Consider the following 16,735-nt stretch of genomic DNA (forward strand, 5'->3'; position numbering starts at 1 on the left):
CTACCGCAGCCAATAAGCGACGCCGGCTCTGGCAGCTGCTCCTATAAAGGGCTGGGGGCGGCGGCGGCGCGGCCCAGAGCGCGGAGCGCGCAGCGCGGGCTGGAGGGTGGGAGGGAGGGCGGGCGAGGGGAGAAGACTGAGCATCCAGGACCGGACAGGCCGGGCCGGGGGGCGGCGGCGAAAGGCAGAGCGCCGCGATCTCTGTCAGGAAGCGCAACCTCCCCGGGCCCCGCGGGGCCGCGCAGGGGGCGTTCTCAATCCCGCGCCCGCTCCCTCTTTCCATCCCCTGCCGCCCGCAGGCCACCCCGGGGCCCGGCTATCCGCGCGCGCGTCCTCGGGCTCGGGCCCGTCCCCGGCCCTCGAGGGAGCCGCCGCCTTCATCGACACCTCTGCAGCGGCCGCGCCAAAGGCCGCCCGGGCGGGACCCCGGAGTGAGCATCGAGCGCCCCCCAAGGAGTGCACGACCCCCGGAGCCGCCCTCAACACGGACCGCGCCCGCCGGGCACACAAGAATGGTCACTGTAGGTATTCCCTTGTCGCTGAGAGAGAACCTGGGTGGGGAGGGGTTAGGCACAGCCTCCGCGGAGATGGCGGGTGGGGGGGGGGGGGTAGGACCAGGCCTAGCTAGGCCCCGGTGGGGGGGTAGGACCGAGCCTCGGGGCCTGAGAGTGGGCAGGACCGCACCCAGAGTGCTGGGGGCGCATAGAGTCTGGTCTGAGAGGCCTTTGGAAGCCGAACTCTGATTTGGGGAGGCGTCCTACGGCGTCCTGGGGGCGGGATTGCCCCCCTCCAGCAAGCCTGATGGGGGAGGGGCCGCAGCAGCGGAGGATGCCTTCTCCATCCAGGCCCGGACCCCGCAGGCCGCCCAGGCAAACGCAGGGCTCTTATCACTGGTGCTGGGCCAGGACAAGGCGGCAAGCCGTTCCCGAGAGCCCCGGGGAATCGGGTGGCGTCGGATCGCGCGCCCCGGGCCGCGGCCGCGCCCGGGGAGCCGGGCGTCTCGTCCTCGAGCCCGTCGACCTTGCGGCAAGCGGGGAGGGGAGAGGAGGGGGCGCGCCCGGAGGCCCCGCGGGCCCGCCGCCGCTGCCGCCGCGTCCCTTTGTTTCTCGGAGCTTCTTAGCGGGCCGTAGCCTCGCGCGGGCGCCTCAGGCTTCGGGGAGGGGGAGGGGAGAGGAGGGCCCGCGGGGGGGGCTTCCTGGCTCCTGGGCCCCCGCCCCACGGGGGATGGGGTAAGGAGCTCAAGGATGTCCCCTAGGCCAGGTCCAGGCGCCCCACCCTTCCTGGGCTCTGGGCCTCGGGGTGACCTTGAGCGCGCCCGCCTGCACGCCCGCGCCGCTCGCCCCACTCCCGGTGCTTTCAGCAGCCACCGAGCTGGTCAGCTCCCGAGCCCGCGGCCACGCCCGGCCACGCCCTGTATAACCACGCCCCTGCCCCGCCCATCCGGACCCCGCCCCCTGGGGCCCCCGGGGCCCGGCCTCGCCCGAGCCCTCGGATTTCCACTCGGCTACCCGGGCGTATCCCGGGGGCGGGGCTGGCCAGTTCTAGCCCCACCCCGGCTCCACCCCCGCCCCCGCCGCGCGACTCCGCTCCCCGCGCCGCCGCGCGTCCTTTGTCTGGTCCCAGCGCCCAGGCCTCCTTCTTCCGTACTTACTGTCTTTCTGGTCTGTGTGTGTGTGTGTCTGTGCCCTGTGTCCCTGGGCCTCTTCTTGGAGTCGTGGCGAGCACAGTGGGTGGGGGGATGCTCAGCACTCCTTCCATGTCTGGGACTCTGGGACCCGCCCACCTGGCTCAGAGAAAGGAGGCCCTGAGAGGCCCTGCTTCCCTGCTGTGTGACCTTAGGTCGGCACTCTCCCTTCTCTGGGCCTCAGGCTGCTAATTTAGGTGCGAGACGTGAGTGCAGCCTCCTGAGGACCCTCAGAACCCCCACAACAGTCCAGCATCCATTCCTCTGATCTGTTCCCTCATTTAAAAGAGGGAAACTAATGCACAAAAGGGCGAGGGTGTGGTCAGAGGTCACACAAGGGCCTTGAAGCCCTGGAAGGCCTGGTTACTCCACTGGAGGACACTCGGGCAGAGGTCCACCATGAGAACAGGATGGGAGGAAGTGAGGGGATAGACTGAGACAGTGAGGGCCCTGCATGGATGGAGAAGGGCCCAGAAGTGGGAGGCCTAGTTAGCACCACGTGGTGGCCTAGCCTTACCATGCATAGCCACTCAATGCCCTATTGTCGCCAGTATCCAGGCATCTATCATTGTGACTGGGGCCAGGGGGCCCAGCTAGGGGCCAAGGGGGTCAGACACAGAAGGGTCTACATAGAGAGTGACTGCAGGTGTATTCGCTGCAAAATCCATATGTCATGTATGTGCAATGGTGCAAAAGAGTTGGAAAAAGAGTGGCTGAGAGAGAAAGGGGGAGAGAGACAGGCTCAGAGGGGAGAGAAGAAGAGAGAAACAGGGGCGGGGGTGGGGGGGTGGGGAGGGAGAGAGAAACAGAAAGAGGTACGGATCCAGAGGAAGAGCTGGAGAGACTGGGAGGAAAGGTTCTATTGCTCCCACTTGATCTCTGCCTATCCATCTTTGACCTGCCCTCCTCCCCTCTGACTTCACCCCTCCGCTCCTGTCCTGGGACAGCCCTCCAAGGTCCCTGTGATCCCGGAGTCATCCCAGGCCACGCATTTGTCATGGGCTGGGGCAGAGCGGGTGTGGTCTCCACCAATCCGATCCCTATTATCGGCTCAGCCGGCTGAGCTGCAGAGGAAACGCGACACTGATCCTGCTAAGCTCTGGCACAGCTGGGAGAGAGATGGGGTGGTGGGGAGATTAGTAGGCTGGGTCTCAAGATCCTGGATAGGAACCCCAATTACCTTTTAACCGCATCCAAGCTGAGGACATTTGGGATGGCCCTGGGGGCTCTGTCTGGAGTAATCAGATCAGTAGTCAAACTCCATCGCTCCCACGGCTCCGTGTCATCCCCAGGCAAATCACAGGTCCCTCTGACCCTCGCTTTCTCCACCTGAGAAACGGAGGTGATCCCCAGCTTTCAGTGTGGTTGTGGGAAGTCAGTGAAACCTTTGCACCTGCTCAGTGCCTGGCCACATAGTAGGGGCTCCAGACCTGGAACTGGTTTTGTACTGTTAATTATTTTGGGGACTCCCAGCGCAGACATCATCAACCAATCACAGAACTCTAGTCTGTTGAGCCAGAAGGGAATACAGAACCCATCTTTGTACGTGGGAAACCTCTGTGCCATATCTTTAGTGGAGGGACAGAGGCCCGGAGAGGCAATGTGAGTGTCAGAAGATGCACAGTGAGGAGGGTGGGGCCAGGAGCTGGCACCTGATGGTACCCAGCAAGCATTTGTTGAATTGAATGAGTAGACTTGGCCTGCAGAGTGGGGTTAAATGCGGAGACACAGCTTCACTTTGCTGTTATTTTCACTATTGTTGGCCTTTTTGTTAGTCAAATGGGCTGATGTCCAAGCTCCGGGTTTGAATTCTTGACCCACCATTTGCGAGCTCCCTAACCTTGTATAAATCCCTACCCCTTCATGGAGACTCTGTTTCCTCTTCTGTCAAATGGAGAAAAGAGTGCCATAATGTTCAATGTTGGGAGAGCCGGCCCTCAATACATGGCCACGGTATCAGGAAAGTATTAATCTTATGAAACTGGACGCAGATCTGTAATGTGCGTTACTGTCTTATTGCCGGCGCCTATGGCAGACATTGCTCATCAACCCAGTGCATGATCCTGCTCCGTCTGGATGTGGCTTCAGAATAACCCTCCAGCCAGCCCCCAGACAGCCACTCTCAGCCAACTGGAGATGCAGGGGGTTGACCCTCAGGGCCATCCTTTTAATAAGAATAAATGGAAAGGAAACAGAGGCCCAAAGAAGAGCTACGATCACCACCCCCCCCAAGGATACACAGCTAGAAGGTGCCCCCCACCCCCGCCCCCGTGCCTTGGCCACTGTCATTAAAAACAGTTCTGAAGTCCGCCAACATATCCAGGTTTGAAATCAAGTGCCCCATGTATGTATCACTCAGCGTCTCTGAGCTCTCTCACTTATAAAATGGAGACTGTGTGGCCAGCTCTAAAGCTGATTGGGAGAAATAAGGGAAATGTTGCCTGTAAGCACCTCACCCGGTGCCTGGCTCACAGAAGATGTCCGTGGGGCAGGATGAGTATGACCAGCCCTATTTTGAGGCAGGGATGGCAGACATGACGAGTTGCTTCTCGTAATTGCGCTCATGGCAGACCTGGCTAACTGATCCCAGAATGCTTCCCAGCCGTGCGAGTAGCTTCAGATCCTTCGGTGGGGGTCACCGCGCCAATAATTTGGAGTTTGCAGCAAAGTGGAGCAGAGGCCCAGAAGCGTCATGTAGTCTACCTGAGGACACACGGCTGAGAAACGTTAGAGCAGTTAGAATTACAGACTCTGGATGAGGAAATCTCGCGTGCGAACCCCTGCTTCACTATTTATAAGCTGCGTGATCTTTGGTCATTTTTTTTTTTTTTTTTGAAGTTTATGTATTTATTTTGAGAGAAGGAGAGAGCACACAAGTGGAGGAGGGACAGAGAGAGGGAGAGAGAAAGAGAATCCCAAGCAGGCTCCATGCTGTCAGCGACCAGCCGTCAGGGCTCAAACTCACCAACTGTGCGATCGTGACCTGAGCTGAAATCAAGAGTCAGATGCTTAACTGACTGCGCCACTCAGGTGCCCCGATCTTTGGTAATTTTTAAAACATCGCCGAACTTCCCTCTCCTCGTCTGTTGTCTTAGCTCAGGCTGCTATAACAAAATACCGTCAACTGGGCAGCTTAACCAACAGACATTTATTTATCACAAATCTTCTTCTGGATTCTGGGAAGTCCAAGATCAAGGTGCCAGCTGATTCGGTTGCTAGTAAGGACTTGCTCCCTCCTTTGCAGATGGACGTCTTCTTGCTGTGTCCTCACATTGTGGAGAGAGAGAGAATGTCTCTCCTGTCACTTTTTTGTTAAGGACATGAATCTCATTCATGAGGGTTCTGCCCTCATGACCCAATTACTTCCCAAAGGCTCCACTTCCAAATACCATCACATTGGGGGTCAAGATTTCAACATATGAAGTCGAGGGAACACAGGCTTTACGTTCATAGCATCTGTTAAGCAGGGAAAATTAACCCCTCTTTTCAGGGTGGTTGTGAATAAGAAAAAAAACAAAAACAAAACATTGCCCATAGAGAGCTTTGCACTATACCTGGCACACAGTATGCCCAATATTTGGGAACAAATATGGTATTGTATTTTTTGGTTAGGGATGGCTGAGATGATGTGTACCTGCTGACTCTAATTCTGTAGCCACAGACATTGCTAATCAATCACAGTGATCTTTCCCGTGGAAACTGAATGTGGTTTGTAATCCTTCCTAATTTGTCCCGTTAGGAACACCCTACCAATAGATTTGATTTTTTTAGGTGAAGGCCATCCATCGGCCAACCATGCCTTGGGAGAAAAACCTAAGGACATGCTGGGTATTTTCCCTTCCCATGCCCATGACAGACAATACCAATCCATCCCAGTACTTTTCAATATATACAAATATTGAATCATGTTGTACACTTGAAACTAATATTCTATGTCAACTATTTAAAAAATAGGTGTAGGAAAAAAGTTAAATAAAATTCAACACCCATTCTTGAAAAACGAAATCTTGTTAGGATACTAGGAATAAAATGAAACATTCTTTTTTTTTTTTTTTTTTTTTTTCCAACGTTTATTTATTTTTGGGACAGAGAGAGACAGAGTATGAACGGGGGAGGGGCAGAGAGAGAGGGAGACACAGAATCGGAAACAGGCTCCAGGCTCTGAGCCATCAGCCCAGAGCCCGACGCGGGGCTCGAACTCACGGACCGCGAGATCGTGACCTGGCTGAAGTCGGACGCTTAACCGACTGCGCCACCCAGGCGCCCCTGAAACATTCTTAATGTGATAAAGGCCATCTACACAGAATCCATATCAAAAATCAAATTTAGCTGTGAAACGTTTAAAGCATTTCCTTTAACATCATGAATAAAGAAGCCACTGTCGCACTGTAGCCCCTGCAATAAGACAAGAAAAATAAGGAACAGGTCTAGATTGGAGATAATTAAAACTGTCCTTATTTGCAGGTGTTATTATGTGATACATTTAAATAGCTCAGGGGTGCCTGACTGGCTCGGTCAGGAGAGCATGCGACTCTTGACCTCGGAGTTGTGAGTTCAAGCCCCACACTGGGTGTAGAGATTACCTAAAAATAAAATCTTAAAAAACCATAAATAACAATAAGTAATAAAATGAAAAAGAGCTCAGTGGGAAAAACGTGGGGGTAAATGCCTAGTGGGAAAATTATGCATGAAGCAAAAGAAATATTAACACATCTGGGATGTGGATGAGGGCAGTCCCTCATCCTTTGATGGATGAGGGCAGTCCATGGCTAGGGAGGAGCTTATGAGGACTTCAAAGCTAATAAAAATATATTTCTTATTCTGAAGACAAAGGTGTTCATTTTACTCTTCTGGAAATGCACAGATTGATTTTAGGCAAACAGGCAAACGTAGACACCAGACATGTATGGAATTTTTCACAGTAAAATCACACGTAAGGTGCTATGCCTGATGCTGGAGGAGTGGAAGAGATTAATAGGATAATATGTTGTCCTCTCTCCATGTTTAAGCCCATGTCAGACATGACTGATGCATCACCACTGATCCCTGGTGTGGGGACTGGGCCGTGAGCGGGTGTGGCCTGTTATCTCCAGCAGATACTCGGGGCCATGGAGTCTCAGGTGGCGGGGGGCCCGGCCGGCCCGGCCCTGCCCAACGGGCCACTCCTTGGTACAAATGGAGCCACTGATGACAGCAAGACCAACCTCATTGTCAACTACCTGCCCCAGAACATGACCCAGGACGAGTTCAAGAGTCTCTTCGGCAGCATTGGTGACATCGAATCCTGCAAGTTGGTTCGGGATAAGATCACAGGTGTGGCTGCTGGCAGGTGGGGAGGGAGGAGACAGAGATAGTAGTCTGGGGAGCACGGGTGTGATGGGGGCAGGTAGCACCCTGGGGGATCGGAGGTGCGATGGGGAGACAGGTATGACCCCCGGTAGGGTATCCCGGGGGTGATGGGGGCAGGCAGGACTCTGGGGGATCTGAGGTGTCCTGGGGACAGGGTGGTACTGTGGGAGAATACTAAGGGGGGGGGGATTTCCGTCAACCTTGAGTGACGGCGGTCAGCCTCTCAGGACTGGGTCTGGGAGGACCCTGGTAGGTGTGGGGAGGTCGTCACCCTGGTCCCGCCCACAGGGCAGAGCCTCGGTTATGGGTTCGTGAACTACTCTGATCCCAACGATGCAGACAAAGCCATCAACACCCTCAACGGCCTCAAACTGCAGACGAAGACCATCAAGGTTAGTGCCCTCATTTTCCTCTGTGGCCCATCCCCCCTTACTGCCCACCTGCAACTGTCCCCAATCCCCCACATTACTTCCCCTTGGACTATCCCTTTCACTGCCACTCAACCCGCATGTCGCCTACCTTCCTCACTGCCACCCCTCCTACCCCGTGGCTCATCCTCTGAGGGATTCAGACTCTCCCCTAAGAATTCCTGGCTGGGCACCCAGGGCCCGATGGCTCTGCCTCTCTGAACCTCAGTTTCCTCATTAGTCAGTGAGAATACCGGCTCTACATTCTCTGCTGGCTCAGGGAGGTAGCCATCCCACTGGCAGTAGGAGAGTGACCAGGGTCTGGTGGGCGCCCCGCCCCCCCTTGCCTTTGTCATGGAAATGGAGAGGGGTGGGGGTCCATCTGCCATCTGGAGCCTAATTAGGGTCTGGGAGGGCGGGGTTAGGGGTGAGCCCCTCCCCCATCTTTGTGCAACGCCCCTCCCCCCACAACCTCCCCTCTCAGCAGCTGCAGCTGGGACTCTGCTAGCCCAGGTTCCCTGGGGGGGGGATCGCCATGGAAACCCCCCTCTCTCGGTTCGCCTGGGGGTGTCTGGACTCCGCCCCACAAATCTGCTCTGGAACCTTGGGGGAGGCTGAGGGGAGGGGCGCCCATCTGGCCCCCTCCCCCCCCTTCTCTCTGAGAACAGAGGTGCAGGAATCTCTTCCTCTTCCCGTTGTGGGGGAGGATGAGGTCGTGACCTAATGGGTCCCTCCATGGCCAACTAGACCCAGAAGCCCTGGGGCATGAGGGGGACGGTAGTGACAAATCCAGAGGGCCACTGTATGCATGTGATGCAGCGCGCGCGCGCGCGCGCGCGCGCGTGTGTGTGTGTGTGTGTGTGTGTGTGTGTGAGAGAGAGATAGACCTGGGCTGGGAGCCATTGTGTTTGTGGGACACACGAGTCTGGCTACTAGACTCTGGGCGTGTCACGATGGGTCTGTGGGATGTGGTGTTTATTTCACAGGTGCTTTGTGACACTGCAACTCTGGCTGTGACCTGGTGGGGCTGCGTGGGGGTGTCGGCTGTGCCCTACTCGGGGTGCAACGTGTGTGATGTGGGCTTGTGTGGTGGGGTGACAGGTGTGTGGTTCTGTGCCTCTTACTGTAATTATCCAAGACCCCCGGAGCCGCTGTGGATGTCACAGTGGCCCCGAGTCACCCTTTGGCTGGTGTAGCCACTAGGGCTGTGCAGAGGGTGACAAAGTGTGGCCTCGCGTCTCTGTGTGTGTCTGCCTGGGTGGCACTATGTAAGGTTGGTCCCAATTGGCTGCTTTGGCAGATTTTGCCCAAGACCTGTCCTGGTGAGGGGGGCCGGAGGAGCCCATACCCCGGTGAGGGGCCTGGGTCAGCCCACATCATGGAAGGTTGGCAAAGACCGCTGAAGACGAACTCAGTGCCTCAAATGACCCCTGACCCCAAACACCCACCCAGGAGCTCAGGCCTCTCTTCCCCTCACCCCTCCCTCTGATTCATCAAGTCCTCACCCCTCAAAACTCACCGCCCCACGGGCAAGAGCGGAAGCCATGAAAAATGTGGCCGTGATTTTTAATTAATATTATCGAAAAAAACCAGCAGCTGATGTGTTTGTGGGGTTTTTTCTCCCCGGAAGACCCCGGGTGCTCACAGTTGCATTCGTTAGAGTCCCTCTACCTCCAGCCCATGAGTGCCTTCACCCTGACCCACCCCTGGCCCCATTTACTCATGTTGTTAGCTTTTTCAATTAGTTACTTCTAATGCAGGGCTATGCCCTCTCCACTCACCACCACAAACAAAAGCTGGACGCTTGACCGTGACCTTATCTACCCAGAGGTTAATTTAGAAGATACAGGAAATAGACATTGGCAGAAATAAGTGGAAAGGGCAGCCCCTGTCCCCTGCTGCCCCCTGCCAGCTCTAGGCCCACCTGTCAGCATCTGGGGGCGGGCCCTGCAGACTGTGTTTCCAGGACACTGATAAGCACAACAATGAGATGGGGTCACACATCTCGCCACTCTGTAAATGGACTTTTCTTTCCCCCAGTTTACAATACTCACCACTGTTTCTGGGAAATAAATATACACGTCCACCATTTTTTAACCAGCTGCAGGGAGTTTCATTGTTGGTCTGGACCATAATTAATGACACAAATCAAATGCCCTTACCAAAATGCGTCTAATTCCCCACTGAGAGAAGTGCTTTGAGTCGGGGGGGAGGGGGGTTTGAGGCGGAGGACCAAATTCCGATGGGAAGAGGACAGGGGTTACTTTTTGAATGAGGCTGGAAGAAGCAAGGAGAGGAAGGCCGTTCCAGTCTGAGGGGAACAGCCAGAGCAAAGGCCCTGAGGCCGAAATGTGCCTGGTGTGTTTGAGGAACACGGGAGGAGACTGGTGTGGCTGAAACAGAGCACTCGAGGGAGAAATTGGCAGAGATGAGAGTGAGGGTATGGGGTGGGGTGGGGGGGGTTTGTGCAGGGCCTTGTGGGCTGGGAGAAGGACTTGAACTGTGGGGCAGGTGGGAGCCACAGAAGGTTCTGAGCAAAGGGAGGATGTGCCCTGCCTCAGTTGCTCACAGGCGCCCCCTGGCAGCTGTGGAGGGAACAGACTGGGGAGGTTAGGGAGGTCTGTGGGAGCTATGGTGGGAGCTGAGTAATGAGGCAGGATCCGTGATGGATTGGATGTGGGTGTGAAAAAGACCAGCATCAAGGACAATGGGGGCCTGAGCACCCAGGAGGACAAAGTTGCCATTACTGAGCTGGGGCAAGTTGGGGACTGGATGCCGCCTCGCTGCTTGTGATCCCCTGTGGGTGTCACGTGCGGTGCCTGGAGGCAGGTGTCACACAGGTGTGCAGTTTGGGGGTCAGGCCCACACTGGGGACGGACATTTGGGGGTCATCAGCATTGAACTGGTGGCTAAAGACCTGAGCAACCTGGAGGGTCCCAATGTGGACGGGAAAAGGGCCAGCGTCCCAGGCTCACTTTCCAAAGGAGGAGGAAGCATTGTGTTGATGGAATGTACCTCGTGAGAGCAGGAGCTGGGGACATCTGACCTCCAGGGCCCAGCAACGACATGTTGCTCATCTCTCCCACCACTTTAATTTTTTTTTTTTTTTTAACGTCTACTTATTTATTTTGAGAGACAGAGCACAAGCAGGGGAGGGGCAGAGAGAGAGGGAGACACAGAATCCCAAGCAGGCTCAGAGCTGTCCGCGCAGAGCCCGGCTCGGGACTCAATCTCACAGACTGCGAGACCGGGACCCGAGCCGAAATTGAGACACTCAACCGACTGAGCCACCCAGGCGCCGCCCCCCACCACTTTATGCTGGCCAGCCCACATCATCATCGGCCACAGCCATGTCCCCTCCCTCAAGCCTTGGCCAGCCCCGCCCATGGTGACTACCCAAGAGATACTTGTTGAGCGAACAGACGAGGCACTTCTGCCTCCCACTGGTGGTCTGGACGTGGCCTCACCCTCCCCATCCGTGAAACGGGTCTTGCCCTCACCTCTGTCCACCTGCCCCCCCCTCCCCACTCCAGGTGTCTTATGCCAGACCCAGCTCTGCATCCATCCGAGATGCTAACCTGTACGTCAGTGGACTCCCCAAGACCATGAGCCAGAAAGAAATGGAGCAGCTCTTCTCCCAGTATGGCCGTATCATCACTTCTCGAATCCTGGTGGACCAGGTCACAGGTCAGGCTGCTGGGGATGACGCACTGGGCAAAGGCCCGGAGGTGGGGCCAAAATGGAGAAACCGGGAATGGCAGGGGAGGAGCGGGGTAGAGGGCCACACAGGAGGGGGCAGCGGTGCTCATGACGCCCTCACTCCCTGGCAGGTGTCTCTCGGGGTGTGGGGTTCATCCGCTTCGACAAGAGGATTGAGGCCGAGGAGGCCATCAAAGGACTGAACGGGCAGAAGCCGCTGGGCGCGGCGGAGCCCATCACGGTCAAGTTCGCCAACAACCCGAGTCAGAAGACTGGACAGGCCCTGCTCACTCACCTCTACCAGTCGTCAGCCCGGCGCTACGCAGGCCCCCTGCACCATCAGACGCAGCGCTTCCGGTAAGCCCCTGGCGCCCCCCACAGACCCCTGGACCCCATCCCTGCAGGGCAGAGGGACGCCGGGAGGGTGCCCGCAGGCCGGGGCCACTGAGGGCGGCGGAGGGGAAATGTGTGTCTGTCAGGTGCTGAGGCCAGGCCCTCGTATGCAGCAGGCAGTCAATGTATGCAGGGCACTTTGAGTGGCATTTTCGGTGTTAGGAGTGTTAGAGTCTCCCGATGGGGCCTCCCCTCCCTCGGGCATGGGGCTCCAGCTCTCTGCGCCCCCAGGTATGTATACCTCAAGAGAACGGAGATTGTCTGTATTTTACGAACAGAGAGGCTTTGTCACTCGCCCAGCCCACCTGCCACTGCCGAGAAGAGACTCGAACCTTCCCTTCTGGGGTCCTGAGCCCCGCAGGGTGGGGGCAGGCGAGTGGGGCTGGGCGGGCCGGGCCGGGGAGGATGGGACACGGGTGCAGGCCAGGCAGCGGCAGGGCAGGCGAGAGGCAGTGCCCGAGTGACCACGGTTCCGTGCCAGGCGGTGTCCAGCCGGGCGGGGAGCCGGCGGGTGGGGGCAGGGCTGGGCTGCCGGCCGGCTGGGTGGGGGCGGGGAGGGCAGGCAGGCAGGCCGACATCACAGCTGGGGGTGTGCCCAGAGGCCACCGGTGACCACCCCTTTTGCTTCCACAGGCTGGATAATTTGCTCAACATGGCCTACGGAGTCAAGAGGTAACAGTGCTCCCCGCTGCCCCCAGCTCCCCGCCGTCCCTCCCTGGACTCTTGCCCCGATGGGCCCCCTCCCCCGCCTCACCACCGGGACTGCCAGCTTAGCTGGGTCTGCCCTGTCTGGGAATAGCGTGTCCATTAAGAGAATCAGGGGCTCTGGAACCTAGTGAATGCCTAGAAAGAGCTACTACTACTCTTTGGGTCCTGGAGGGCCTGTCCGTGGCCCCCTCCGGCCCAGGGAAAGGCCGGCCATGTTGCCTGGTCACAGCCATGCCCCCCCCCCCCCCCCCCGCCGGTTCCCACGTTAAGTCTGAGTTCCGCCTGCCTCTCTTGATGGCTGGGGTCACAGGATACCACCCTCTTTTCCCGCATAGTCTGGGGACGGGCCCTGAGGCCCGCACGACCTTGTCCACATCCCCAACCCTGTGAAGGTCCCCGTGTTTATTGCATCGCGAGCTGTTGAGCACACACTGAGTGCCGGGCGCTGGGCTCGGGGCTGGGGACCCAACGTGGCCCGGCCAGACGTGATCCCTCGTGGAGATGAAATGCTGTTGAGCACAGGGCTTGGCACGTAGTGAGCGCTCAATAAAAGCAGCCGCTCGGACGATTACTGTTCCTGTTGTCAATTACCTCAGTCTAGCAGGGAGGGAGCAGTGAGCAGGGCTGGGAAGGGGGCAGGAGAAGAGGTGAGGGGGACCCAGCAGAGACCCCCGCCCACCCCGACACGCCCAAGGTGCCAGGGCCTGTGCAGAATCGGGAAGGAGGGAGCAAGCAGTGAGTCCCCAGTGGTCACACTGAATGGGGCAGACCCTGGGGCTCCCCCTGAATTGAGTGAGGCCTGGGGGGCAGGGAGGCAGCGAGGCACGTGGGTGGAGCCAATCCTGTCCGTCAGTCGGTCAGTCAACAAACCCTCTCAGGGGCCCTGCTGTTCAAGGAGCTGTTCTGGGCTGAGGCACCGCAGGGAAGGTGGAGTGGATCCTAAATATACAATCTGAACAGGAAAAGGCTGGCAAGGGGCAGAGGAAGGCGGCGGGGCAGCGAGGCCGCTGCCCTGGGACCTGATAACGCAGGGCAGCGCTTCACCGGTTGCAGTCATGGCCTGGCCTTGAGCGGTGCCCTTCTGGCCACGTAGGGGTAGCAGGGTGACCAGGGGCAAAGGGGGCACAGCGTTGCAGAGGGCAGGGTGGGGTTGGTGGGGGGAGGGCAAAAGGGGGGTGGGAAAAATCTGCCAAGGGAGGAGTAGTGGTCAGGAGTGGGGAAGGGGTCAGGGTCAACAGGGCCAAGGACACAGTAGGGTCAGAGGTTGTGGGGTCAGGGTGCAGACTGGGGCTCTAGGCAGGAGTGTGAGTGAGGGCGTAATGTGCAGGGAAGGTCACAAGTTATAGGTCAGGATGGAGACTGGGGGCCAGTGTCTCAGAGCAGGCCGCAGTTTAAGGTGTCTCGGGTGGGGTCAGAGGTGGAGGTCGCGAGGCCGTGGCTGGCTCAGGACGATGCAGGGATCACACGGTCCCAAGATCGTGGCACGCCCAGCAGTCATGACCACATCAGGGGTCACAGGGACTCAGGGGTGTGCCGGGGGTCAGGGCAGAGCCCGCGTGACCCCCAAAGTAGTCCCCTGTCGCTCATCGCCAGGTTCTCGCCCATCGCCATCGACGGCATGAGTGGCCTCGCGGGTGTGGGCCTTTCGGGGGGCGCGGCGGGCGCTGGCTGGTGTATCTTCGTGTACAACCTGTCACCGGAGGCAGACGAGAGTGTGCTGTGGCAGCTGTTTGGGCCCTTCGGGGCCGTCACCAACGTCAAGGTCATCCGCGACTTCACCACCAACAAGTGCAAGGGCTTCGGCTTCGTCACTATGACCAACTACGACGAAGCGGCCATGGCCATCGCCAGCCTCAATGGCTACCGCCTGGGCGAGCGCGTGCTGCAGGTGTCCTTCAAGACCAGCAAACAGCACAAGGCCTGAGCCACCGCCGCCCGCCCTCCCCACCCTCCCCGGGCAGCAGAGAGAGAGAGAAAGAGAGAGAGAGGGGCCCCGAGAGAGACAGCGCAGGCAGACCACCGACGGCACACGGGCCCCGCATCCCTGCGGAAGCCACAGGGTGAGCACTCGGGGTGGGAGAGTCTGCAGGGGATGGGGGGGGTGCCTGGGGGTCCCCTCCCCGTCCTCCTGCCCCCACCCCAGGCTGGGCTGTTCACTCTCTCGTCTTGGTTCTGTTCATGGCGATGGTTTTTGTTTCTTTTTTCGGCTAAAAAGAAAGCAGAGACGTGCCCCCACCCCGCCTTCAACCACCCTCCACGGGATGGCTTTGCAGGGGCGCTGGGGGTTGCCCCCCAGACCCCCTTGCCCAGGCCTCCCCAACACCTAGATGAGCCTGAGGGGAGGGGGGGAACAGGTTTAAAAATCCCCAAAAAAGCGAAACGGAGGAGGGGTGTGGACATCCCTGGCCCAGGGCCCCCTGGTTGGAGCAGGAGGAGCAGGGGGAGGGGCTGGAAACAGAAACAAAATGAAAAAAAAAGGGGGGGGTGGGAGGGGAAGAAAAACTCTATTTTTGTAAAAAGGGAAAAAAGACCTCGTGGAGAATTTTTACTGGGGATTCTTGAACTTGAAAAAAAAAAAAACACAAAAAAAGACAAAAAAAAAAAAAAAGAAAATATTTTGGCAGGTTATGTTTACCAACTGGGGCAGGGGCAGGGAGCAGGGCTTGGGGCCCGGGGGTCCACGGGGCCGCACAGAGAAACACAGCCACGCAAAGACATGCGGGGGCACGCGCACACACACATCCTGCAGGGACACACGGAAGCACTGACAGACCCAGAGACGCGCCCCGGACACCTTCCAGGAGCTCGCTGGCCAGATTCAGACACGCAGACAGACATATGGATAATCACGGGAGACCGAAGTATGTATGGGGCTATGTAGACGAGGCCGCGGGCAAATGTAGCCACAGGTGGGTGCGGGGTACACACATTTCCACGTGGACACGGGAAAGTAGAGACAGATACATTCGGACACACCAGTCGAGACACGCCATCACGGAGAAACAGACACAACACCCAGGAGACACAGACATGCACAAAGCCTCCCTCAGGCCCAGGCGAGAGGTCGTAGCCCAGATCCTGGCCCAGTCCGCTTCCTCCAGCTAGGCCGCCGGGCCTCCTCCGGACACTTGGCCCCACTCGCCCCAGGTTCTCTGCAGAGCTCTCTCCTGGCTCATCGGTGGTCCCTGCGGCCCACGAACACAGGCGTGCACACACAGCATCCATGCATCCAAACACACGATACCTCGTTTCACTTTTGGCGTCATGGCGGGCTGGAGGCAGCCCCCCCCCAACACTTGAGGCCAAAGGACTCCCTGTCCCCGGGGCTGAACCTCCCTGGGCCGAGACCCTGGCCCAGAGGCAGAGGGGGGAGGCTGGGCCCTGAGCCTTCCCCCTCCCCCAGGGGCCTCCCCAGCAGGAAGTACCCGCTGTTCCCTCCAGTCCCCCTCCCCCCAGCCCCCGAATTCCCTTCCCACCCACTTGTCACCCCCTTTCAGTTTGTTGGGTTTTTCCGTCTTTCCAAATTCCCGAGGGCGGTGGACGCAGCCCCCATCCCAAGCCCTGGTCCCCCACCGGCTTCTGTCTGGATTTTCCATTCTCCTAGTTTTCATTCTTTGTAAGACAAAAAAAAAAAAAATTCCAACAGAAGCCAGAGGCCGGAGCCCCTGGGAGCCCTCGCAGCCCTCCACCCCCCGCAGTGGGCCCAGTCAGAACTGAGAATTGCAAACCCCGAATTCAGCTTCAGTTGCCCCTTCCTCCGGTGTCCCTGCGTTTGGTGTCCGGCCATGGCCCCATCTGACTGCCCAGCTCTCTCTCCCCCACCCCTCCCGGTGTTTGTTATTAAACGTCTGTGGAGCTTCTGCTGCAAGGAACAAAAAGAAAAAAAAAAAAAAATCAAAAAAGCGACAAAAAAACACAAACAGAAGAGAAAAAAAAGCGACAAAAAAAGGAAGAAAAATAAACACACAGAAGAGATTAAAAAAAGAAAAAAAAAAAAAGAAAAAAAAAAGACATAAACTGGCACCAGTTAACTTTCTTGTACTTTTTTGCCGAATTTAGCTTCTTGTAGTTTTAACTTATTGCTATGTTAACTATTTATTCTCCTTGTTGCCCTGTAAGGACATTTGTGTATATTTCTGTTACTTCATCCAGTTTGCAAGTTTAAAGGAACCACGATGTTCTCTTTGTTTCTTTAAGTTTTGCTGAGACGTGGTTATGCCTAATTTATTTATAAAAGGGGAAGTGGAATCATTAAAGTAATAATAATTATTAATAACAGTAATGGTAGCCGAGCAGCGCCCGGGGGGGCGTGTGCTCTGTGGGGCGGTCCCCGCGGCCAGCGACGTCCGGGGTCTCAATGGGATTCTTTTTTGCTCGTCTTGAGAATTTTTTCAGTCCTATTTAGCTGGTGAAAACCCTAGCTTGTTCTTGATACACGAACCTATTTATTCTTGTGGTTTTTAAGTCCTCAACCTCCCAGCTCCCCTCCAGCAGG

At 57.3% G+C, this 16,735-nt stretch overlaps 1 protein-coding gene across 4 annotated transcripts; it reads left to right on the forward strand.

Moving 5' to 3' along the window:
- Positions 1 to 128: 128 nt before the first annotated feature.
- ELAVL3 (ELAV like RNA binding protein 3) lies at positions 129 to 15,920 on the forward strand. 4 transcript variants are annotated; one of them, XM_086699020.1, is made up of 7 exons: positions 129 to 521; positions 6,694 to 6,997; positions 7,322 to 7,425; positions 10,974 to 11,127; positions 11,271 to 11,496; positions 12,166 to 12,204; positions 13,813 to 15,920. In XM_086699020.1, exons 2-7 carry the CDS (start codon positions 6,793 to 6,795, stop codon positions 14,162 to 14,164), a joined length of 1,080 nt encoding a protein of 359 aa, XP_086555146.1. In that variant the 5' UTR covers positions 129 to 521; positions 6,694 to 6,792; the 3' UTR covers positions 14,165 to 15,920. The 4 variants fall into 4 exon arrangements, with proteins under 4 accessions (XP_086555146.1, XP_086555143.1, XP_086555145.1 ...); XM_086699017.1 differs by having other exon boundaries at positions 6,778 to 6,997; XM_086699019.1 differs by having other exon boundaries at positions 6,778 to 6,997; positions 13,834 to 15,920.
- The last annotated feature ends 815 nt before the right edge of the window (positions 15,921 to 16,735 follow it).

The sequence above is a fragment of the Puma concolor genome, chromosome A2 (assembly GCF_028749965.1).
Source record: "Puma concolor isolate L17-30 chromosome A2, mPumCon1.1.hap2, whole genome shotgun sequence".
Taxonomy (NCBI): Eukaryota; Metazoa; Chordata; class Mammalia; order Carnivora; family Felidae; genus Puma; species Puma concolor.